This window comes from Kwoniella botswanensis, chromosome 1 (genome assembly GCF_036426115.1).
Source record: "Kwoniella botswanensis chromosome 1, complete sequence".
NCBI classification, from domain to species: domain Eukaryota; kingdom Fungi; phylum Basidiomycota; class Tremellomycetes; order Tremellales; family Cryptococcaceae; genus Kwoniella; species Kwoniella botswanensis.
Window position 1 is genome coordinate 1,915,478 of NC_088599.1, and position 24,071 is coordinate 1,939,548.

The 24,071-nt window shown below is 45.3% G+C and overlaps 12 protein-coding genes and 1 non-coding gene across 13 annotated transcripts; 8 read left to right on the plus strand and 5 right to left on the minus strand.

Moving 5' to 3' along the window:
* Positions 1-167: 167 nt before the first annotated feature.
* On the plus strand, positions 168-2,997 carry L199_000747 (uncharacterized protein; the record flags this gene model as incomplete). Its single annotated transcript, XM_064886507.1, has 4 exons — positions 168-2,198; positions 2,258-2,477; positions 2,539-2,589; positions 2,648-2,997. The coding sequence occupies 4 exons, from the start codon at positions 168-170 to the stop codon at positions 2,995-2,997; spliced, it is 2,652 nt and encodes an 883-aa protein (XP_064742579.1).
* Positions 2,998-3,333: 336 nt separating this feature from the next.
* L199_000748 (uncharacterized protein) lies at positions 3,334-5,214 on the minus strand (the record flags this gene model as incomplete). Its single annotated transcript, XM_064886508.1, has 8 exons — positions 3,334-3,568; positions 3,647-3,702; positions 3,804-3,983; positions 4,078-4,302; positions 4,359-4,370; positions 4,436-4,696; positions 4,821-4,889; positions 4,981-5,214. The coding sequence occupies 8 exons, from the start codon at positions 5,212-5,214 to the stop codon at positions 3,334-3,336; spliced, it is 1,272 nt and encodes a 423-aa protein (XP_064742580.1).
* Positions 5,215-5,994: 780 nt separating this feature from the next.
* On the plus strand, positions 5,995-7,877 carry L199_000749 (peptide chain release factor 1; the record flags this gene model as incomplete). Its single annotated transcript, XM_064886509.1, has 6 exons — positions 5,995-6,354; positions 6,435-6,539; positions 6,602-7,078; positions 7,161-7,346; positions 7,427-7,573; positions 7,719-7,877. 6 exons carry the CDS (start codon positions 5,995-5,997, stop codon positions 7,875-7,877), a joined length of 1,434 nt encoding a protein of 477 aa, XP_064742581.1.
* A 239-nt stretch (positions 7,878-8,116) lies between these two features.
* L199_000750 (uncharacterized protein) lies at positions 8,117-9,760 on the minus strand (the record flags this gene model as incomplete). Its single annotated transcript, XM_064886510.1, has 10 exons — positions 8,117-8,410; positions 8,488-8,498; positions 8,621-8,781; positions 8,869-8,980; positions 9,102-9,186; positions 9,274-9,357; positions 9,445-9,452; positions 9,528-9,581; positions 9,656-9,677; positions 9,743-9,760. The coding sequence occupies 10 exons, from the start codon at positions 9,758-9,760 to the stop codon at positions 8,117-8,119; spliced, it is 849 nt and encodes a 282-aa protein (XP_064742582.1).
* Positions 9,761-10,077: 317 nt separating this feature from the next.
* L199_000751 lies at positions 10,078-10,192 on the plus strand. Its single transcript, XR_010449942.1, has one exon. It is a non-coding gene; the product is annotated as a 5S ribosomal RNA (ribosomal RNA).
* A 709-nt stretch (positions 10,193-10,901) lies between these two features.
* On the minus strand, positions 10,902-12,639 carry L199_000752 (uncharacterized protein; the record flags this gene model as incomplete). The annotated part of the gene is made up of 4 exons (XM_064886511.1): positions 10,902-11,113; positions 11,184-11,942; positions 12,000-12,103; positions 12,191-12,639. The coding sequence occupies 4 exons, from the start codon at positions 12,637-12,639 to the stop codon at positions 10,902-10,904; spliced, it is 1,524 nt and encodes a 507-aa protein (XP_064742583.1).
* Positions 12,640-14,810: 2,171 nt separating this feature from the next.
* On the minus strand, positions 14,811-15,310 carry L199_000753 (uncharacterized protein; the record flags this gene model as incomplete). The annotated part of the gene is made up of 3 exons (XM_064886512.1): positions 14,811-14,864; positions 14,947-15,015; positions 15,074-15,310. The coding sequence occupies 3 exons, from the start codon at positions 15,308-15,310 to the stop codon at positions 14,811-14,813; spliced, it is 360 nt and encodes a 119-aa protein (XP_064742584.1).
* A 764-nt stretch (positions 15,311-16,074) lies between these two features.
* Positions 16,075-17,256, plus strand: L199_000754 (uncharacterized protein; the record flags this gene model as incomplete). Its single annotated transcript, XM_064886513.1, has 1 exon — positions 16,075-17,256. The coding sequence occupies one exon, from the start codon at positions 16,075-16,077 to the stop codon at positions 17,254-17,256; it is 1,182 nt and encodes a 393-aa protein (XP_064742585.1).
* A 776-nt stretch (positions 17,257-18,032) lies between these two features.
* On the plus strand, positions 18,033-19,139 carry L199_000755 (uncharacterized protein; the record flags this gene model as incomplete). Its single annotated transcript, XM_064886514.1, has 1 exon — positions 18,033-19,139. One exon carries the CDS (start codon positions 18,033-18,035, stop codon positions 19,137-19,139), a length of 1,107 nt encoding a protein of 368 aa, XP_064742586.1.
* A 961-nt stretch (positions 19,140-20,100) lies between these two features.
* L199_000756 (uncharacterized protein) lies at positions 20,101-20,388 on the plus strand (the record flags this gene model as incomplete). Its single annotated transcript, XM_064886515.1, has 1 exon — positions 20,101-20,388. The coding sequence occupies one exon, from the start codon at positions 20,101-20,103 to the stop codon at positions 20,386-20,388; it is 288 nt and encodes a 95-aa protein (XP_064742587.1).
* Positions 20,389-20,467: 79 nt separating this feature from the next.
* L199_000757 (uncharacterized protein) lies at positions 20,468-21,292 on the plus strand (the record flags this gene model as incomplete). The annotated part of the gene is made up of 1 exon (XM_064886516.1): positions 20,468-21,292. The coding sequence occupies one exon, from the start codon at positions 20,468-20,470 to the stop codon at positions 21,290-21,292; it is 825 nt and encodes a 274-aa protein (XP_064742588.1).
* An 821-nt stretch (positions 21,293-22,113) lies between these two features.
* L199_000758 (uncharacterized protein) lies at positions 22,114-23,214 on the plus strand (the record flags this gene model as incomplete). The annotated part of the gene is made up of 1 exon (XM_064886517.1): positions 22,114-23,214. One exon carries the CDS (start codon positions 22,114-22,116, stop codon positions 23,212-23,214), a length of 1,101 nt encoding a protein of 366 aa, XP_064742589.1.
* A 146-nt stretch (positions 23,215-23,360) lies between these two features.
* On the minus strand, positions 23,361-24,037 carry L199_000759 (uncharacterized protein; the record flags this gene model as incomplete). Its single annotated transcript, XM_064886518.1, has 2 exons — positions 23,361-23,862; positions 23,946-24,037. The coding sequence occupies 2 exons, from the start codon at positions 24,035-24,037 to the stop codon at positions 23,361-23,363; spliced, it is 594 nt and encodes a 197-aa protein (XP_064742590.1).
* Positions 24,038-24,071: the final 34 nt, after the last annotated feature.

Sequence of the window (24,071 nt, forward strand, 5' to 3'; positions counted from 1 at the left end):
TATCATTCCTTCTTCTTTCCTCTCTCCATCTGCCGACTATTCATATCACTGCAGCGATACCGCATCCCCAGTCGAGATAAATGAAGCCAATACACAGCGTGAGCCGATTCTGACTGGCCACTGACAGGCATAACGTCAGCTGATTCAATCCCCTCCTCAGTGACACCATGCCGCCCAAGTCCAGATCAAAGCAAACCACACTGTTCTCCCACTTCGACCACAACCCATCACAAGCAGGACCCTCTCGTACTCGAACCACTCGTAATGTCAAACCACTGTTTGACAGGGCATCGGATAGTGAGGGGTCAGAAGGGCTGGATCACATCAAGTTGAACAAGGACAAGAAACCTAAGATTGAGGATCTACCTATGACTCAGAAGAGGAAGCTCAGGAAGACCGTCCAAGATTCAGAATCTGATTTCGACGATCAAGATGAAGACGAGGAAGATTTTGAGGTAGCTGAGATATCTACGCCGAAGAGGAAAGGTAGAGGAGGTGGGAAGAGAAAACATAGAGATGAAGCTTTGGATACCGACCCAGATGAAGAATTCATCTCGTACCCTCTACAAGGATATATTCACCCAAATTATCGAGGAACTCCCTCTCAGAAGTTTCAAAGGAGGAATGATAGGTTGGAAGCTGTTGAGATCGCCCGAAAGAAGAAGAGAGAAGAGAATTTGACGGATGATGAGATTGAAGTTTTCCCTTCCCCACCTAGAAGAGGAACTAGAAAGACGCGCGAGCGAAGTACAATCGATTATGATGAGTCAGGCAAAGGGAAAGGAAAGGCGAGAGATATTGAGGAAGAAGAAGAGGATGACGATATAATACCCATATCCCCACCTACAAAGAGAGGTCGAGGTAGACCACCTAAATCAGCTACCTCCGCTAAACCACCTTCTTCCTCTTCCACCAAACCTCTAGGAAGACCAAGACTGAATTTGAAGAGGACGAGGAGCGAAGTGATAGTGGAAATTTCAAGAATGTCACAAGAGGAAAGAAGGAGTTATACCCCATTATCAATATCACAATCATCTGAATCGAAGACCAGTTCAAACGGAAAAGGACAAGGAAAAGGGAAAGCGGGCGAAGTCCCAGAATCAAGCTCGAGTAGAGAAAGAGGTCAGTCAAAATTGAATATGCCTATCGTCGAGATACGATCACGGAGAGCTTCACCAGATCATGGATCAGTCTCGAACGATTCCCTACCGCCTATCTTGGAAGTGGAATTGTCAGATAAGGATCTGGACATACTCACTGATAACGGGAAGGAGGATGTGAGTAAAAGGGGATCAACTCGCTCTAAATCACCTATCAAGAAATCTTCACCTATCAAAAGACCTTCCCCATCGAAGCCCTCCTCAGCTTCCAGGAACATATCGCCTATCCTATCTCGCCGGCCATCTCCCTCCCGGTCGCCTTCATCAGATGGCCCAGTCGCCGTTGTCCTTCCTTTCAGAAAGTTAGATAAAGGCAAAGGCAAGCAAAAGGCTATCTCGAGTAGTGATATCGGTAGCGAAGAGGAGATTATCAAGAAGAAGAAATCTAAAAAACCTGCTCCACTCTCACTCAAATCTTCGAACAAGCATAATAAAGCTTCAGTTCCAGCCAAGAAGGGTCGAGCGAAGCATAAAATTGTTGATCCAGATGATGATGATACGGGTGCGGCAACGGAGGAAGAGGAAAATATGGTGGATGATTTGCAGATGGATGAGCCGGAGCGATTCAAATCGGCAACGAGATTACGCGAGAGACCTAAAGAAACTGCAGCTCAACGTAATATAAGAAAGTTGAAGAATAGACGTTTGGGTATAGTAGAATCGACGACAGAGGATGATTCGGATTCTGACGAAAGTCTTCCTACGCCTACGGACGCTCGCAACAGTGGCAGGTATAGCGACGATGATTTCATCGTTGCGGACGATTCGATGGCCGTTCAAGTTCAGCTCCCACATGAGTTTTCAGTCGATTCGGCCCAGACACCAGAATTCAAGTTCAAGGTCGTTTTTCATTATTTAGTCATGTTGGTCATGAGAGGAAAGAAGGCTTTCCCATTATCTTCTGAATCGTCAGATTACTTCGTACCTCAACTAGCTCATTTCAGAGACAGGATGACTGGGTATCGACAGTTGAGAGTGAGAAGTCAAATTTGGAGAAGTAACTTTGTCAAGGCGTTGGAAAGATATCCTATTTTTGATGTAAGCTGTTGTGGAACCAAGCATTTGAGGTGCGTCGGCTGATCTAGTCGATAATACAGGTGGAAGAGCTCCTTTATGCCGAACCCGGGTGTGATGCGTGTCACATGGGCGGAAGAATGAGTCGATTTAGAGTCACACTGGACGGAGAACCGTACAATAAGGAGACTCATCAACCTCTCGATTCGTCATCTGAATCTGAATCGGAAGAATCGGAGAATTCTGATGTATCGGAAGCTACTAAGAGGAATAGGAAGAAGTCGCCTAATTCTTTGTTGATGGGTGAGTCAGCTCTTCCTTGGTCTTGTCAAATTCAGGCCAGCTAGCTGATGCATGATGGCAGGTCGTTTCTGTAAACAGAGAGCAGAGGTGTTCCATCAGATGACTCATTGGGGTGAGCTACTCGCCACTTTCCCTCCTTTATAAGTGTAGCTGACTGGTGGATTCAATAGAGGACGAGCTATACCATCGAATTCGAGGATACTATCGTGATCTCCTTCGAGCAAAGTACAAACCCGTCACATCCGATTCAGAAGCTTCTACTCCCGAGTCGGAACAATCATCGGATGAAGATCAAGCGGAAGTGAAGAAGAGGAGGGAAGATAGGAAACAGCGTAAAATCCGGACGGAAGCTCGGTGTGAGAAGTTGAGGAAGAAAGGGTTACCTGAGAAATATAAGGATGTGGATGCTGTGACAGAGTGGATGGATAAGATGGGGTATCAGAATAAGGATTTCAGGTGGATCGAAAGGTTGATTGAGACCAGTGGGCAGCTGGAGCATGATAAGAGGAAAGATGAATAAGAGTGGGAGGCATGCCGTGGAATCTAGAGGAATGATTACGGCAAAATCGGGAATGAACTTGTTTGATGAGGAGGAGCTGTGATAGTATAAATTGAATATCCGCAAATAAACTAAAATTTGTATGTGTAACTTGTTGTATTTGTGTTTTGTTTGATCATCAATTATACGATCTACGAACCACAGCAATGTGAGAGTATGAATATGAATATTTGGGTGTACTCAATCCTATAGCTATAAAACCCGTGTATCAAGATGAATGAAAAGAAAAAAAAAAATGATTATAATGATTGAAGGGAGACTACAGTATAATGCTGTATACTGTAGTGCGTTGTGCGATTAGATCCATAATCTCCCCAAGACCAAAGCCATAACCGAAACTTTCAATGCACTTTCGATATCCCCTGGTCCCCGCATACTTCTCAAAGCAAAACTCTCAGCCTGAGTCGAACTTGCAGTAGCAGCTGAGCTGGTTTGAGCTGCAGAAGTAGTCGAAGGAGCTTGGGTATTTCCTACGCCAATTACGTTGGTGGTGGTGGTACGAGATTCGGCTTCGGACGCTGCTGAACTTACACTGCTTCCCAGCTTATGCAATCAGTATTGTAAAGTATAGTTCATATTGACAAGGCAGGGAGGGGAGAGGATGACTTACGCTGAGTCGGCTCTTTCGTGGTTGTTTTGAGATTCAATCATGAGAGTATCGATCAGCTAGACATATAGCAAACAGAGACGAGGATCAGTACAATTGGTCACTCCAACGAGATATGTTGTACAAATACAATGGTGAGGGTCCGCGTTTCTTTACTCACATGAACCACCCCGTTTGATACTGGTATATCACTCCTCAAGATAGACGCTCTATATTGACCGACCGAGACGAACTTCTTCCCTTGATCACCGGCCAGGTAAATTAATGGCATACCCGCTGAGGTGATGTAGGCGTTTCCTGGGTTGAGATCCGGTGAATAGACCGTGGAGCCATTCAAGACCTGTAGGGAAAGACCAAAATTAGATCCAATTCACTTCCCACTACCAGCTGGTCTCAACTGGCAACAAAACTTAGTATCAAGGTACGACACTCACATGGTTGAGAAGTACATTCCTCTTTTCATCATTACCCAACCCAGTGAATTTGGTCGCACCGTCGATAGCAGCGTTGACAGGTATGAAGAATGTACAGCCGTGACATTCCGAAGACAAGGTATCGTTCAGACCTGCATCGGATATCGCTGATATAGCTGAGGTCGCTCCGAGGTTGGCCGCGATGGCTAGTCCAGACTGAGAGAGGGTTTCGAGGAGTAGTGAGGGCTAGGCGATAAGAGTGATGTAAGCGTGGAAGTTCCGCTTTGACAGGGCGCACTTACAACTGCTAAGATCTACGAACATCACATGAGATAGAATGCTCAGCGCAGTCATATATGGTATAAGTGAGAAGAACTACCTTATCAATCGGTTGGATATGTAAATTAGAATAAACGAATTGGTCTCCTGCACTAGTAGCATTCCAATTATCACCTCTGACCAGAACCGTACCATCATTGACATCCTGCCCTGTCGTGGCGTTTACTGCCGTCTCAAGGACGATCACCTGGGTCTGATCTCCTGGAAGATCGACTGTGGGAGAACGGAGCTCGGTGAAGGCGATGGTGTGATGTCGGATGGGGGCGATATCCGTAGATGAGTTGAGGGTAGCTTGGACGATCTGCGTTCAAAGAAGGGATACGGCCAATCATATATATAAGTTAACAAGTGGTTACTACCGGGTCGTAATGATGAAAGCAAAGTCCATATGAGACGAGGAATAGGTGAACAAGTGATCAACTTACATGATAGGATAGCAAAGACACCAAATCACCATTAGCAGGAGGTTGTGACAAACCACTACTTTCCCATGCCTACATGTATAATCGATATCACAAAACCATCAATTAGTCAGTCAGTCGAGTCGTTCTTGCTTTCTGGATGTGACCAGATCGAAAGACTCACAGCATTGTTCGGTGCGTAGATCGTAAACTGGTCATCCGAATACAACTTATTGATCAAATCAGGTCCAGTGTCGGTATGGTTCGCAACGACTATAGCATTCCATAACCCGGATAAACCATTGTTGATCAAGGATGATTCGAGGCCAGAGAAGTATGCCGTAGCGTTATCAGCTGGTAGAGCTTGGACCGATAAGCTGAGTAAGGCGGAGAGGAGGAGGAATGTCGATTTTAACATCGCTGTTGATATTTCTGCTTCTAGGTTGTGGACCTGGTGCTTGTGTAGTTGAGAGGGTGACTTTATATACTGCTGATTATGACTTGAAGAAGGGTTGGTGTTGATGGATGTGAAGTCAGAGACAATGCCCAATGCCCCTTCGACGTCACCTGTGTCAGTAGGACAGCATCCCTTGTTCCTCGGGTGTTGAATTGCTCATACACCCATAATTTATACCCATACACCCATACACGCCGACAAGGGATGTTTGCATATTCGTGTTCTGATGTGGATAGCTGCAACACGACGTTATCTCGTGTTTTGACGTGTTTTGATGTGTTTTGATGTGTTTTGATGTGTTTTGATGTGTTTTGATGTGTGATGATCTCATCGTTGTTCTGTTGTATCATATCCAGGTACGATCAATTACCTCAATTGCGTTTATAGCACAGCGATTGTCAGAAGTTGTTGAGGATGATGATGTCAGTAGAGATAGACACATAGATGCCAAGAGATTCCACACAGGTAGCCAGCCTGCTATGACGGACTGCTTGCTATTTCACTTCGTTGAAGCATGCAAGATGGGAAGAACTGAATGTTCAAGGAGGGTTCACTTACCGAAAAACAGAAAGCTAGCATAGTTGTATCACGTGTCGTACACGTGGCTCAACTTTCCTCGGATCTCGGATGTTTCGAAAAGTCGAAACAGAAAAGTTGGAACTGTTGTCGATTTGAGGGATGAATTTTCTGATTGCGACCGCTCAATAAATCAACGATCTTGGAATCCTAGAACGATCCGGTATGGTCCTGGCTAGTCGCTCTAGATCGATACCCCGTCTACCTAGACGTGCGTTCTTCAGTGTACCTGCTGTTGCCTACCCCATAATCAACAGATTATGTTCGTGTGGATGTTCAAAATTCAAACCATCCATTTCCTCTTCGCATCATCAGAATCGATCATACACAAGCACGACGGTAGCCACAAGTCATAGGAATATACCGAAAGTGATTCTCAGGATATGGCAAAGTCGTAGATACACGACCGAGGCTGAAATAGATCAGACTCAAGATCGATGGTGTACCGAGATAGAAGAGAGACAGGCGAAATTGATCGAAAGTGCCAAAGCTAGAGTGGAACTATATAAGAAGACGATAGAGCAGGTATGTAGGATCTACCAACGTTAAATCTGCAAGCAAGTGATGAGGTGAAAAAGCTAACACTTCTTATTATGCTGTGATAGGAAATGGAAGTGACCGATGTTCAAGGTCAGATTGGTCGAGCGAAGATACAGCGAGAACTAGGTCCATTAGCTCAGTTGTGGGATAAATATATGGGTTTGAGGAAGGTGAGTATCGGATTACTTTTGAAAGTGGTAATTTCATCTGATCCACTCATTTGGTCATTTAGTCAATAATAGATCTTCAACCTGAACTGGACGATCCCGATCCCACATTACGAGATCTATTCCTCACCGAGCACACAGATCTATGTGCCGAACTCGATACGCTCTTAACTGATGAACTACCCAAATTACTCTTACCTACCCCCTCCACAGCTTTATTACCATGTATGATTTCTCTCAATGCTGGTGTCGGCGGACTGGAGTCTGCCTTGTGTACAGAAGACCTGGCAAGGATGTATGTCCGTTTCGCCGAGAAAAAGGGATGGAAAATCGAGGAGTTGTCTAAAGTTGAAGGATCAGGTGGGAAAGGAGGTGGAGGAATTAGAGAATTAACTCTGAAATTCGATCATTCACCTTATGCCTCTCAAGATGAAGAAGAGATCTTTGGGTTGATGCAGTGGGAAAAGGGCGTACATAGAATACAGAGGATACCCGTTAATGAGACTATGGGTAGGATACATACGAGTACAGTTGCTGTTGTTGTAAGTCTCATCTCAATCGATAAACTCAATACATCTCAAACGCAGGCAAGGAGATTAGCTGATCACATGGTGCAACATGCAGGTATTACCCATTTACCCCGATACGGAAGAATCCCCTTTAGTCGACCCGAAAGACGTCAAGATTGACGTAATGCGAGCGAGAGGAGCAGGAGGTCAGCATGTCAACAGGACCGAATCTGCTGTTCGTCTAACTCATATACCAACGGGTATAACTGTATCCATGCAAGATTCGAGATCACAACATCAGGTGTGTCATGATCAGCTGTCCACCTGCTATCGCTCTATCAGTATCGCTGACATCACGCTGACTGCCGACCTATGGGACAGAATCGAGCATGGGCGTGGGATATCCTAAGAGCGAGATTGAGCGAGAAGAAACATAACGAAGAAGTCGAAGCTCGTAGGGCTAGTAGGAGAGATCAGGTTAAAGGCGCCGATAGGAGCGATAAGATCAGGACGTATAACTTCAATCAGGTGGGTCATACTTGTGTTCCCTCACTCACTCTCTGACCTTTCGCGGGTTTGGGCTCTTGAACAACGATCCATTCCATTGATCATTGCAGTGCATTGGAAATGGTCGATAAATGTGATAATCGTCGCTAACGGACTTTTTTCACAGGACCGACTTACAGACCATAGATTCGGATTCACCATCACCGGCCTCCAGAACGTATTAGATGGAGATGGGTTGGAAGATGTGATTACAATGATGAAACGTGATTTACAAGAGAGAAGGCTAGAAGCTCTGTTACAAGGTGAAGAAGATATAGATTATTAGAGCATATAGATCACTAAGCATACATACGACATAAACCCCCAACTCATCTTTGATGACTATAATGACATTATGCATTGCATCGACAAAGCGAGATACTGGGCTGTGTCGGAAGTGAATCTTTCTGTCGTTCCGACGACGAATTTTCTCGCTGCCATCCCTTAAGATTGAGCGATATGTAGAGTAATAACCATAATTCGCTTTCTACCCATATCTTATTATCTCAATGCCATCTCAGGCTTTCATGCTCCACCTCCACCAAAAAATTTCCTAATATCGCCCTGCTTCTGATCATACCCCGTTGACCCAATCCCTCCTTTCTGCCTATGAACACCTTCAAGATGCTTCGTCACGTCCGTACACAGTATCCTCATCGTCAAACCTGGTAAGAGCTCATCATCTTCTTCCAACGGCGGAGGAGAGGCGGGCGAGGAAGAAGGGGAGATCGGACCGGAGGGGTTGGTGGTGATATTGGCTGGAGTGGGCGTTCGGGAGAATTCATCGATGTATCCTAATTCTGCTCGGGTCCAGCCGGTCTATCAATTAGTCAAAAGTACGATCTCAGTATATTGACGAGTTTTTACTCTATACTGGGCCAATCAGGGGTACTCACGTTTGTCATTCCTGTTTCGGGATAACGTCCATATTGTCAGCGATGTCCGATGATGATAAGTTGTCGCGAGACCAGACGCCCATTTTCGCCAAAGAATGATATAAAAATTTCTAGAGGTCTACCGGTCACTCACCTTTATATCCCCATTCCAACGGCTTATGATCCCTCCTCCTCGCTAGTAGAGCACCCAAAAATTCCGCATTGAATATCCCATGAGCTACAACCACGACATGTCGTGACGATGGCGGTTGGCCGTGACATTCCGAAAGGATAGGTTCGATAAAGCGTCGTATCCTAAAGCCGAACATCAAATCAAAATCAGCAGAAGAGGGTTAGCGGAGGTAGTGATAGATCCAATGTTAGAACGAACATCTGACTCACGCTTCATTGGCTCTATCTCTGACATCATTCAGACTCTCACCATTCTCGAATTTGAATGATCGACCGGGTTTCCTCTGCCATCCCCCCTTCTCCCCAAATGGTTTACGTTCGGCTAAATAGGTATCCGAATAGATAAGATCAGTTACATTCGTAGTCCTTTTGAATCCTCAAGAAATCTCGTATGGATCAACGTTATTGCATTGCGAAAACGAAATGGGGATTTTGCGACTCACCATCTCCAAAATGCTGTTCTCTCAGAAGGTCAGAAGTGATCATCTGGCATTTCGGTTCAGGTTGATTACGATGTATCTGTTGAGCCTACAACACACAATCCGAAAAATGGCAGTGCTTTCATCAGTCACCGTATATTCCGTATTGATGATGATGATGAAAGGAAACACTCACGGTCCAATTGGCTCTTAACAGATCAGAAGCGAATATATGATGTATCCTTGTGGTTTTGAATGATTCCCCGAGAGCTTTCGCTTGCTATGGACGATCGCAAACATTAGGTAGGTATTTCTTCCGATTTTCGAATATTGCTATGCCGTTGAAAAATAGAGTGAGTCCACTCACGTTCATACCTAGCATGCATTCGATCAGCACGATGATTCACAAATTACTTCAGGCTTGATTATCGATATCGAGTCTAAGCTCACCATGTACGGATAAAGGTGCATCTGCCCAACCTGCCCAGACGGCCTTGAGATTATCTGTGTATGATCATACATGGTTAGAGCCCGTATATGAAGATCCTCATTGCCAGTTTGAGGGATGTAATTCGTACCTGTCGATTCACCATGTCTTACCTGAAGACGAAAGAGGACGAATGGAATTAGCCAAACAGCTTCACGATGTATTGAAATTGACTCACGATAGTCAACGTTATCATCTTTCACTCTTGTGTTCGTTTCCACTCAACACTGTGTGCGACGTGAATGACAGATGTATGTATAGCTATGGCATGAACAATGAACAACAAGCATTCGTAGATGTTGGTCAAATCCCTTAGCTGGCGATCGGACAACCGGCCGGTTACATCATCCCGCAGATTAATGTCCGTGCGAGTCAACACTTGAAACACGACTACTGCACTACACCCTAATTTAGTGCAAAGGTACCATCAAAACACATCTTCCAAAGGACCCCTCCTTCCTTTGGGCGTCTCTAGTACGCTGTATAACGACTGTTGAAAGCTCATCTTTCATCTACGGCCATAGAACCCAAAAAGCACCGCATCCCGTCCGCTCTGCGAAGTTAACTTGGGTATCGCTCGGTTAGTACCAAGGTGGGGGACCACTTGGGAATCCCGGGTGCTGTAGTTTTTTTTTCGTTTGCAGATAAGTGAAGAATTGGGAAAGATGTTGAAGAAACGATCTTTTTATAAATGGATAGCGATGTTTGGTAACGTCAAAGGAGGTGAATGAGGGTTATGCACGTGTAGATCAGGGTGAGTCATGTGTATGTGTGCATGAGGGTCTGTGTGTATGATAAGGGTCGGTGCGGTCGGTGCATATTTTGATGGAAAACATCAGGATGACAGGATTCAAACTTTTGCCTGAACATCGATGGATTGCAAAGGCTAGAAATAAGGAAGAAAGTACTCGCATAGGTATAGTATGAGGGTTTGTTGATTGGTTGTTTGTTGCATCGATACTCGCAAAATGCAGATATGGAAGGACTCGTTTTCTTCTCATTGAAGCGATGTCAAATCTCATTATATATGAATGACTATATCTAGGGGCCACTGCTTTTCAAATGCATACATACTTCTGTGTTTGGGGTTCCTGAAGCAGCGAGAATGTTTTGATGAAATGTCCATACACTGAATAACAGAAGTTCATGATACTATACGTGTAATGTATCGTTTATGTTGGCTTTATCCTTCAAGCCTTTTTTATAAGTTGAACTAAGTTGTTGATGATGAAAGGTAACAAATGGTGATTGTAAAAAGTGTCAAGATGAAAAAAATTAGAAAAAGTCCATATACATATCAGACATATCTAAATTGTCCTCAGTCTAGTTGTTCGATTTCATTCCCTTTGTAGGACCATATGAGGATCCGCCACGTCTGATGCTGGTGGTGGTCTAGGTACAGGGGTCTGATTCCTACTTGGTGGTCCACTATTACCTACACCTATTTCGGGTATAGGGGGGACGTTTCCTTCGTCTGAACCTTGCCTGGATCGATTGGAGAGGGAGGTGTTGGATGGAGCTCGTGTATGTATAGGGGATGGTTGGTAATCTTGACCGAGCCAAATAACAATCAGCCCAGTCGGATCGTCAGTGGACTAACATGAGGATGTATCACTCACCCTGCTCATTATACTGTCTATTAGATATCCTCCTCATCCTACCCATCTCATCCAAACCTAACTGATATCCACCATTTAATCTACCCGTCTGTCCAAAGAAATCGCCATTCTCATCTGGTCTCGCACCCAACAAAGTAGGCATGGTAAGTTGGATAGGTCTACCTTGATGGGGTGCTCTACCGGCGGGGCCAACGTGGAGATACCTTGACGAACCGAGCGAAGCCATACTTCCAGGTCGGGGATAACCTATCGAGGATCTAGGTGAAGGGTAGGAGTTCCTACCATGCGGTCCACCAGGTGAAGGTAAACCAACCATCGAAGTATGAGGTGAATTACCTCGAGAGTAGTCTACACCTGATTCAGAAGGATGTCGGGAAGATGCTGGTGATGATGCTCGCTCTGAACCATTTCCTGATTGGTTGCCTTCGCCGCGTAATCGGTCTATGGAAGCTACATGGCGGGGTCTAGGGTCGCCTCTGAGATCATCACTTGATGCTGAACCACCTCGTGATAGAGACGTATCAATTGGGGTCAAAGTCGGTTTGTGGCCCGCCGCGGGTGATGGGAAGGGATGAGCGGGAGTGTTGGCTCCGGTCGAAAGAGGCGGTGAATCGGAAGAAGTGGACGAAGTTGAAGGTGGCATGGGAGGAGATGCATCGTGGTTCATAGAGGCCATGGTAGTGATGGGATAGTTGATATGGGACGAGGGAGATCGAGAATGAGAAGCGAATGTCGAGGAGGGTCGAGGTGGAGCCATGGCTATTGAACCACTAGTGAGCTTGATGCTCTGTTACCGCAATAGACAAGAAAACTTACAAGCTGAATATGTGCTTGGCCGACGTTGATGACTCACACCACCGCCGATCATTGTGGACTGTCTACTTCGAGACATAGTCGATTGGGCATGTCTCATCGGAGGTCTGCAAAGATAGGAAAATCAGCCTCTACGGATCTGACATGGGAGGGGGAGGCATGTCATGAGTCTCGTAGCAGTAATGCGAACTCACGGAGGCGGTACCTTCTCTCCTCTAGACTTTCTTTTCCTCTTCCATATCCAAGCCAAAACAAGCACCACTATTATCCCCACGATCACTCCGGCAACGATTCCCCCAATCGCTCCTCCTGACAGACTCTTACTACCTGATGAGGTCGCATTTGTTCCCGTGGCACTTATCACATCTGCTGATAGAGCTGTGGTGGATGCTGTTGCTGAGGATGAACTTGAACCAGAGGCGGATTGTGACGTCGATAAGGATGTGGAGGAAGCAGCTACAGAAGTTGAGGCACTTGCGCTTGCACTGGCTGCCGCACTACTAGCAGCTGCTGATGCTGATGCTGATGCTGATGCTGAAGTCGAGGCTTGAGCGGCGGAAGACGCTGCGGCCGATGTCGAGGTTGCAGCTACTGAGCTTTGGGGCGTAGCTGCATTCTGTGATGCAGCCGCTGAAGAAGACATACTACTAGGTGTGTGTCAGATTCGTTGCTGATATTTGACTTTCAAGTATGAGGACGATCCAAGCGTGTGATCAAAGCAGCCTTGTTGTGAGTCTACCAGATGTTATGGCTCCTTTTGCCTCTAGTGGTTGAGCGATTTGATGATGAGATAGGTATCGAATAAAATTTTATGCTACAGTTTGATGATGAACAGAGAGTCGATTATACGTTGTATGAGAGTGCCGGGTGTATCTTGACAAAGAGAGATTGTTCTGTATTAATGGGATGGGATGTGGGTATCTTGAAGTATTGTCTTTGCTTGATGCTGTGTATAGTAATTGTTATGATGACCGTAAATCCGCAGTTACTCCTCCAGCTTTGTATGTCGATTTCTTCGCACCACTGACAGATGGATGACAACGAAGATGACAGTGTCAGCGATGAGATCCTCCTCCTTCACACGCCAAGAGAGTATGGATAAAAGAGGTGATTTGACCAGATGGTATTTGGTAAGCCTGGTTATGGTTGATTATATTAAAGGAACTTTTTGCGTTGGTATGTGTCATATAGCCGGAGGAGAAGAAAAGGCTGGCAAGACGAAATGATAAAGCTATGTTGTATATTTTGTGAGGCTGCGAATGAAGTTGAAATTCAAAGCATCCAAGAAAGTATAAGAAGAGAAGAATCCTCACTTAGTGAATATACTTAGTCTCTCTTGACTTTGCAGACAGATAGAAATAAACAAAAATGGGAAATGGGAAATGGAAATGAAAACCTCGTATGCCCAACTGGAAAATCCTTGTTTATCTCATGAGACGCTAACTCACCTGTTTAAACCAAGATCGCCACTTCCAGATATCTATTCTTCTTCAACTTGTTCTACGTGGTGATAGAGTAGGTGGGTATACGATGAAATGATCGCTGATATGTACAAGTGAATGAAGATGACCAAATAACAGAATGGATGGTGAACCGTGTGTATGTATGTATGGGGTCTATGAAATACCAGCAATGGATGATTTTCAGTGGTGATGTTGCGGGTTGACCGAACCCCCTATAACTAACGGTAACCTCCCTTAGGTTAAAGACCCTGAACTCAGCTCATGCCCTCTCATACGCATTGCACCCATGCCACATCGTCATGCATCAGATCAGGACTCAGAGGTTTTCCCTCGGTACTATGGTACTGCATGGCGTGCCCCTTGCATCTCTGACTTTTCATTCCATTTCTCAGCTTTTGAAACATTTCTGTGCTGCGTATGAGGTATGATGATGGGTATGATGATGCACTGCATCAAGTAGACCCGATTAATGTATCTAAACAAAACGTGGTATGAGCTCAGTTTGATTAATTACAGCAACTAACTATATGACCGACCCCAAAAAACGAGGAACCATGCAATCTCTTCTTTGACATGACGCAAAGGCGGTTTCAGTGAATTGCACTAAGAAATTTTTCATTCTCATCATACAACGTACGCTACCAAGATTTTGCTTGAGGATGAACACGACAGACCCCAGCAATTCCATCTTTTGCAGCTGCAAATAGTTTGATTTGTAGGATGGACGATGAGCATGCAGACGTATGGTATACTTGAGCTTGGTTTCACCTCGACCTCTACCACTGTTTCCCGTCCGAAACGATCTGCTGCCAGCCGAGTAGATCGGTAAAATAACCTGACCTTGTTTGGGTATCTCTTATAACAGTGTGTAACTCCCATTTTGCGAGTACAGTACTGCTTTCCTGCGTAGGAACTGCATCACTAGCATCACTGCAAAACACACTTGGTAGAGAAGCTTATAAATCCCTCTTTCGATCATCCTCATTCATAAGCCCTGTCATGTCTCGGTACCATGCTTGTCAATTGCACTGTTTATGATGTCTGAACCCCGGTACCGCATCCTGTACCTCCGTTAAGGGCTAACGTCGGTAAAGGAGAGCAAGGAGAAGGAAAAGGAGGGAAATTAAGGTGTGGGCGGAGGGATTTATTCCGGGTACCTGAATCGGCCTCGAAAGGGAATCCAACCCCGTCGGATTCTGACATGCAACACAAGTCTATGTCAGCTGAGGATGATTAGATAAGGTAGAGCCATATACATCATGAAGAATATATCATCAATATACACAAGCGGTACGAGGTATTCCTAAGCTATCTTGGCTGGAACCTGACGATCATATGATCCACAAATTTTTCATTCCCCCATATCTTCAATAGCTTGAAGAATCTTATTTTGGATTCTCGTCCACTTACAGACAATGTATCGTCAGCTCAACTTACATTACTGGGCATGCCAAGATGAGCGGGAGGAAGTGGGAAGCATGACTTACTTTATTGTTACAAGACTTGGCATCTCGACCTTTGATTTGACTGGCAACTTCGTTCCAGTTGATACCAGTCTACAACACCATGGGATGTGAGCTGATGTGATCATACACCTGAAGGTACATAACTTACCTTCTTGGGACACACGATGGAATAGAGCAACTTTAACTCTTCTCCACTCCATGATCCCATCTTTCTACCTGGGGTATTGAGCTGGACTTTCGGTTTCTTCGCCATTGACTGGGTGGGAGTATTGACGTCTGCTTTGAATTTCTTGTTTTTGGTAGGTGTGTGGGTGTTGGAAGGCTTGATATCGGCGTCCGATAAAAGTTGATCAGAGTCGGGACAGTATTCTCTCTTCACTGGCATGTTGATAGTTGATGACAAAACTCAAATTTGGCAAGAGAGCAGAGGTGAAATAGCAGTGAATAGTTGGTGAGTAAAGAAAGAGACATGAACAAGATCGTAAGTCACAGAAACTTTTGCATCTTTCAAGTGTTTGAAGCCACCTGGAAGCACAGCTAAAGACATGTGACGTTTGAGCATCGATGTATATTTTGTGATTGCTGATGGTCGCCATGTTATCAATGACCGAAAGGACGGTTCTCGGAAGAACCAAAAGTGGAAACTGATCATAATCTCATTCTCATATGAAGACTGACTGAGCAAGTACGCATGACTTGATACTCTTAGGTCAATGCACATCTACACGCAAGACCTCTCTGCTCCGTTCCATACCTCATTGAGGGGCACTAGGAGGAACGACTCAAATCATAGTCCACTCGGCATTCCCGGATTTCAAAACAAGCTCATGAGCTCAAAACGTCATTTGCTCATGATTGCTTCCTAGGTCTTTTGTCCCAAAAGTAAGGTACAGCGTAACGCACCGATGAACATGACGATCCTGTTTCACCCTTACTTCTATGAAGGGAGCAGCCTTCCTCTCTATACCGAGGTCTGTCGAGAGTTTCTCTGCACTATAAAAGGGTTAACATCTTTGGTTTCATCATCTATCATTATTAGCACAAATACGTTCAATCGCTGACAGACACACCAATCGCTCTCCATCTCACTACCATATTGGAAACTTACTCATCCACTTGTCCTGACGCCTTGCTTAGTCCGCGCTCAATATGGCTACCGTCACCCCACACTTATCAGACACTGATACCACTCGATGCAAGAGCTTGGACCAGCTCGAGTCATCCTTCAAGCGATCTGTGGAAGAGTATAGTCAGACTGTTCCTTCCGATCAGACCGATGTTCCGGAACATGTTAAGAGACAACATCTCTTCGGAAATGGACGAGAAGGTACAATCGTCAGTCACGGCTTATGCGCAAAGGAAAATCCTGCTCTCGTGACTGAGTATCTTCCTCAATTTTCTGATCGGATATTACCCTTTGAAATGTATCCTGGGTGGAAGGAAAGCCGACAACAAGATGCAGATCGCATCACCAGATATGAATGCATTATCAGTGGGCTAGTTGCAGATTATCCTGAATATACTTCCAAAGACGATAGGGTCGAATGGTATAGAGATCCCGAGGCACCCAGGCTCTCCGATATGGAAGCCGCAGCCAACATCTTCAAGTACGTCAGTGAATTTCCCGAAGCTTCAGATACGATGCATACCAACATCGGATTTCCAGGTCAATGGATGATGCCATTTTTCCAAGAACCTGCTCATCCAGAGGATGAACCTGTATCTCGTCCTCAATATAGCCTCACTTCCCATACTATAGCCACTTGTCCATACTTCGTCTTTCCCGAAAAACATACTACGGAAATTACCACCCACAAAGACAAAGTGTGGGGACGACCTATTCCGGAAGGCCTCTTGTGTGCAGTGGATCAAAGTCTCCGAGAGGATCTAGATAGCGGAATTGATACGAAAGCCTTTACTGTCAAGGGCAAGGTCAACAGGGAACAGGCAGGTGAACTCTTCCCGCATGCCCTGGAACTCAATCGAATGCTGTTCAGAGCAGTCCAGAGAACTGGGAGAAGTTTGTTATCTGGGGAACTCTCGCTTGAAGAATTGGCGAATCGGAGACTCCCCGATGCTGAGACGTCATTTCCTATTCCAGACACTCGAGGTGGTGTCTCTTTGGAGGTAGAGACCGAGGGTACTGGGAGAATATCAATCCAACATGTCTGGAGGTTCCCTCCTGCTGATACAATGCACGATAAAGTTGGAATACCCGCGGAGTCATCGTCAACTGAGGGAGCAAGTGGCAGCGAGGCAGTACCTGAGATAGCCACTTCGGACGCTGGCGTATCCAAGGAGTTCGGAGATCTCAATCTCGATCTTGCTTAGTTGAGAACATCTCAGTTTACTGGGTTCATGTGGACGGGAGCTACACCGAACAGAGCCACTGTACCATTGGATGTCGTTCATTTGTCTCCCGGCCTACTTCCTAGGGTGGCTCAACCATCTTTCACAAAATCTTTTCCAACATGGTCTTTAGACCTCATATGCTTCAAAATGTGTGCTGCCAGTGGGTCATAATCTAGCCTCTATATAATTTGTGATCTTCTTCTATGCATATCAGCTTGACAGTCATGACCCTGAGATCGCTTGTGTATCTGTGATACTCCGATGCAATCAGCAATTTTCGTTCAGGCTACTGTGTGTAAATCACCCGCCACTTGAGTGGCTGCTTGAGACCTTCTCTGGCCGGACCCTCGTCACCGAGCTGGACTACGTGACGGACAGATTCTTGGATGCTGAATTGACTCAGACAGGCAATTCCGATAGGGCAACCATGTTGCTGGAAAGGAAGTACCCGTTCTTTGTAAGTTGAAGAGGGAGTCATATCAATATTTGCATCGTACGAACAGGTAATACAAATCGTTGGCGCCGTCCTTTGATGGAACCATCCATTGTAATGAGGTCATATCCTGGACTCGGTTGGTGAAGAAAAGGGCTCAGGATGCTACTTCACGAGTAAGTCCTCAAATTTGCGATTGATGTCTTTATCACAATCTTCCACATTTTCAACCAATTCAACAATACTGCTGCCAGGGCAGTGACTAAACTTCAACCGATACTTGTTCGCCTTTTTGGAAACGTCACACATCTAATCTCTGACGATGTCTCCACCCACTTCTACCACCTTGCTGACTTCCCCCAATGCCACTAGGACCCTCACCCTGAGTGATCTTGGACCCTCCCTACGAAGCAAATATGAAGCTTACAAGGCTTCTCGAGAAGATGAGAGGGAGGTGATCCCTGCCGATGAGCTTTATGAGCAAATTTGTGGAGAGGGAAGGAAAGAATTGATACAAAGTCATAGACTTTGGGCGAACCCTCACCCACCAATGGATCCTACTATATGCACTGTGATTCCAAGTGAGGATTATGACCCTTATCAGTTTCAACACCATTACACCAGCTCTCTTGTCAGAGAACAGAATTACCAGCGTGTGACAGAGGGTACAGCCGATCAAGAAATTGGCCATCACATGGGGGATCAATCGGTTCTTCTCGAAGGAGATCCAAATGCAAAAAGACTTTCGGAGGTTGAAGCTACTGAGAAACTCTTTCAATACTTCGGCACTTTTCCCGACGCTTCAGAAGAAACAGATGGTATTGGTTTCAAGGAGAGGTTCGTCAGGATGAGAAAAGATGTTGCCCAGGACATCAAATTTCGACAACAACATGGAGTCAGAACGGAAGTTCACCCAGCTTCCTTTCTCCTTTCGGAAATAGATATGGTCTTCACTCCTCATATAATCCTTCCAGAAAACCACAGCTGCATCTCAAGAGAGAAGGAACTTATCTGGTTTAGCAAGGTATCTCATCATGCGATCCCCTACCTCAATCACTTTCTTAAAAACAGTGCCACCCTCTCAGATTATGAAATCTCGAAGCGTGGCTCCGATATAACCTCTTTTTGTGATCATGTAAACAAGGAACTTCTCCTGGCAATTCAGAAAACCGGTCGAGGTATTAGTGAAGAGAAATTTTCATTAACAACTCCCATGGATGAAGTAACCGATCTCGAGACTACCAGGTCTTCTAATGTCTCTCCACCTTTTCTCAGATTAGAGCCCGAAGAGCCACTTCCCCATACCCAAAAGGCACATTCCTTCGATATTCGTTCCGACAGGAAAGACAAGGCTCGGGTCCGAGTTAATTTGTACTGGCGGGATCTGCCACATGCACCGGACACTGGGTCTACTGAGACTACCACCTGACGAGGTCTTGATACCAGAGATCGTTTGGGCTTTGATGAATCTATGTACTCGTTTTGATAACAACCTTGTTTCTAGCAACCTGAAATCTTGCGGAGACCTGCCAGTCGTTTTTGTCTTGGTATCAGTTTTTAGGTCATACTCATGCATTAATGTTCATTGTTAAAGCAGCTGAATAATCAATCAAACGCAAATCCATATACTGCTATGTACGATTCGTCTGTGGACTATCGACATGCAGCCTACACTGACTCACTCAACTTCATACATCTCTTAAGGGGTCAAACGCTTCTGCACCAAAGTATTCGAATAGTCGCTTGACAAAACACAGAACGGGTCTTACTGCATCCAACAAAAAGAGAGCAGAACAAAAGAGTGCCCGATGACACTCTCAGAAGCTGCCAGAGGTTCTGCGGAAATGCTGTGGCGGCGGACGACCAAAGTTGCTCTGTGTTCGTGAGTACGACCTCATTACAGTCTATTTCGCCAGTAAAGCAGTTGTGCGTGAACTAGTAAGATCTCGTTGTGTACTATGAGAACGAGGTTATCGTTCCCTTAGTACTCTAGCATTTAAGCAGAATCAACCTTGTGTGAAGAACGTATTTATGCGCTTACAAGCGGCTGGCTGAAACACTCGGAAGGTGAGAAAGAAAACGATCATCGTCAGCTACACTTCACTGCAGTATTCGGAGTTCGTACAAAGGAAGTATGACCTCATTTGTCCGTCTTTACACCTAAGAAAGGAGGATCCAACCTATCGATCCGGACTGTTTCAGGGATATGAGCAGTGGGATCTGCAGGTCTACATACACTACCTCAGGCAAGTCTTCCGACGTGCAGTAATATTGATGACATACCAAGTAAACGCAAAGTCCTCCGGGTACGACATCAATTTGAGCCCATCCTCACCAATCCGCTTCATTTTCCTGTAAAATCATCGAGATAAAGCACCTCGAGAACCAAAATGTCTGCTTCAAGCTTGATCGTGACACTCAACTCACAGAAAAAAGGGCTGAAGCACTTGTATTGGGCAAATCAGGTTGGATATCTAGATTATCTCAGCAGTACCCCAACCGAATCCAGGCGGGAGGAGATCCCCGAGAAGGATCTAACCAAGCAGATACTGGGCTATGACAGGCAGGGAATTATTGAGAGCCGTGCAATCTGTGCGGCACCTTTCAAATCGTCGTCTCGTGGATCATATCAATACTACGCTCCCTGCGCAGATTATGATACCCACCGAGTTCTTTGATTACTGTAATACGATACTGCGACAACGATCTGTATATGAGAATATAATTAGGGGCGAGAAAGCTGATCGGATATACCACATGTATAACGGCGAATATATCAACTTCAAACGTTCTCGCGATATCCGTCCATTATCGAAGATCGACACGACCCAGGAGATCTTCGAATACTACGGTTCCTTCGAGGATGCTGTCAATCCAGATTCAGCAGCTTTCGTTGGTTTTCCTAGCTACTTTACCACGGTACATTACAAAGAGCCTGCTAACCGAGGATATCACAGAGTCCTGCCAGATGGCTCGATGGAGATCAACGAACGATCATTGTACGCTCACAGAGTTGACATCGCCCGCTCCCTCGATATGACAATACCAGAACCTCATACTTGCGATCTTCCCGAAAAGGCACTGGTGTGGTATCGACCAATTTCAGACAGGGTTGTATCTCATCTCAACTCCGAATTGAGTCAAAGCCCCTCTATCAGAAACTTTGAGTACAGACGCAATGCGTCTAATTACGCAGTATTCAACACACATGTCAATCTTGAAGTACTCAAAGCCGTTCAAAAATGTGGCAGAAGAATGACTCAAGGTGAAATCTCTGTGCATCGGACTCCTGATCCACCATCCACCTCTTTCTACGGAACTGCCGATATCGACGATTTCGAGATTCATACTATTCCAGGGATTTCTTTCACAATACAAAATCGCGATGGCGATCCCGTAGAAATCAACCTGAGCTGGCTTTCGGCAAGACCATGTCAAGAGACTGCTAAAATTACCCAGGACCGACCCGACGAGCAGAACTTTTCTTCTTCGTCCTTGCCTGTAGGCAGCTGCAGACCGATCGTGGAAAGATCGCATACCATGCAATCGGATACACTCGACTCTAGCTCCCTCATTTGCTGATTCCCGGTAGAGAATCGTAGACCGTGTGGCTATTTGTCCAATACAATACAGTATCGAAACTTTGTAGCACGTGGTGAAAAATGTACTGTACTGTATCCCGAGAGCAATCGATATTCAGAGTTGTGACTCTCTCTACTGCATCTCATCATACTCAAACTCATGTGCTCCAGTGTTTTGTGGGGTTGCCACCTTATGATGCATAGCGTTGAGTTGTATTGATATCGTTCGCCGTCCTGAATGCAGACAACATCAGTATGACCTACTCAAACGTCCGTACGTGGTGCGCTCGGTATATAATACATATGAGATTACTGCGATCTCAATGAGCATGTCGAAAGCAAGATTTCGTGCTGGGTTTCAAGGGGAGATTATGCCGATTATGTCAACAGATCGCCCACCTTTGTCCCATCAGGAAGCCAATGGGCTTGACAGCCTCGGCAATGATGCTGTCATGATCAGGATCGTGACTTACACAAAGGATCCACTTAGGCAATGCCGGGCAAGATGCGATTCTTCGGAGAGAATCGCTCAGGACTTGTAGGAATAAGTCGTCAACCAGACTTCATATCGTATCATAGCCTCATGCTGATCCGATTTGAGAAAGGATGGACCGAAATTCCCTGCATAAGCAGGTTATCATGTTGCGGTCTGCTTGCTCATGTGGTATTGTATATATATTGAGTGAGCATCATGATGCTTTCGGTGCAGCTCCAAAATTATCCAGCATCAGAAATCCCCCCCAAGTCACACTCCCAAAGGCGGTCATCTAAATCACCGCTTTCAACTCCTCCCATACTGACTCGGACCACAACTATACGATAATGTCTTCTACTAAAAGCGACTCGATGAACAAGAGTGCCACTGACGGCTACATTGAACTAAGCAAGCTACACACCGTGTTCAATACCGCGAAGGCTGCTCTAGAGCAAAAGGATCCGAGAGCAAAGTGGTGTGTCTCAGAGGATGACCTAAAAAAAGTGCTGCTGGGCGGTGGACGAAGTGAAATCATCACCAAATATAATCTATGCGGGGGTGAAACAAACGACTCCCAACCCAGTTATGATTTTGTGTATCCGGATAGCCCATATCATGATGATGAACATTCCCAATGGGCTGAGCACTTTGCGCGAGCTTGTGCTCGAGCATCGAAGTCGAGGAAAATTGCCGAAGGATACATCCCAGACTCACTCTATTATGGGCCTACCAAACAACAGCTCATTTGGAAAAGACCCATGAACATTGAAGGGAGATTGTCCGACATCGAGGCTGAGACTGCTATCCTGAAGTACCTTGGTAGTCTACCTGATGCCGACGAGAATATGAATTGCAATATTGGATTTCCTGATCGTTTCGCCATTAGGTATTGCGAAGATGCTCCAGTAGAAGATGAATTTATTTATCGGATCTCTTCAGTCGATGTGGCTACCACCCCCCACATCGTAGTCCCACAAGAATACACCACGGACGTAGCGGAGGTGAATATAGCATATAATCGACCTATTTCGCAAGCCACCACCAGAGCTATCAACGCTCATACAGACACAGATTTTAGTGATTTCAAGGTGGATGCGAATGTAGATAGCATTTATAAGGTTTATCCTGAGATTAGCAGAAGACTCTTCCGAGGTGCACAAGCTGTCGGACGGGCTTTATCAGCTGGTACAATCTCTCTGATCGACCCGGCCAAGGGCCAATCCACATTCCCCGCAACCAAATCAACGGTTGCTATGAACAATACTGCCGATGGGATTACCTTCCACCTCAAGACCGATCAAGGAACGACCTTTGACTTGAATCACTCATGGGTGTCATTGCCGGAGGCTGCCCAAGAGGGCAAAGAAGAATGCTCTTACTCGCAAGGCGAATTTGCCAAAGAGGATCACGATTTTGCACTTCAGAAGGTCAAGAGTGTCAAGCTCTGAAGAGTTCAATCGTGAATTCCGACTTTTGTATATTTTGAATAGGTGGACGCCCAATTACATACCATTCCTATCATCGAAGATGGCTTTACGTACTTTTGAGCCTATAATAATCGCTGTGTATATCTCGCCATGCATATCTTTATAAATCATTGCGATAACAGCTGAAACTTACTCGCCACCAGATCCCACTGTGGTCCCTCCCTACTTGCCGGACTAGGCGGCTGACTTCTATAAACCATATCCACAGTTCTCAACAACCCCATCAAATAAGGTAAAGTAGGCTGAGAAGCGTCATTTATCGAGATCATCCTGATGCTAAACCATCTTCTTTTCGAATCTCTACCCATAAACACTAAAGATTTCTTGGCCAACTCCAAATCGTTAAAATGACTTGCAAGACAGAACGTTTCCCATGGGGCTTGTTCGGCATGTGGATCGAGTCTCGTTCGAATACGTTCATGTATTAGATGACAATCGTATTTGTCACATAGGTCAAGGAGCGTTTTGGTCTCCATCCATGAAAATGGTATAATTGGTTTTGCCACATACATTAGATCCAAGAATCGTTTAAGATCGCGAGAGCTGACGTCAATAGGGATTGGAGATAGTAACATCTGAGGGTCGTTAAGGAGATCTCGAAGGACCACGCTGTGGTTAAGCAGAAGAGATTATCTTCAGTTTCTAATACGCTACGATAGTAATAGATGACTGTTTAAAAATCTGCGACCTACCTGTGCGCCTTCAGCATATACCCATGTACCTTAAATTTCAGGTTATCCGAGCTGATCAACGTGATATCGGAATCCTTCGCCTGGTAATCCATATTGATCGTCAAAGCGTTTCGAGTCGCCACCGTA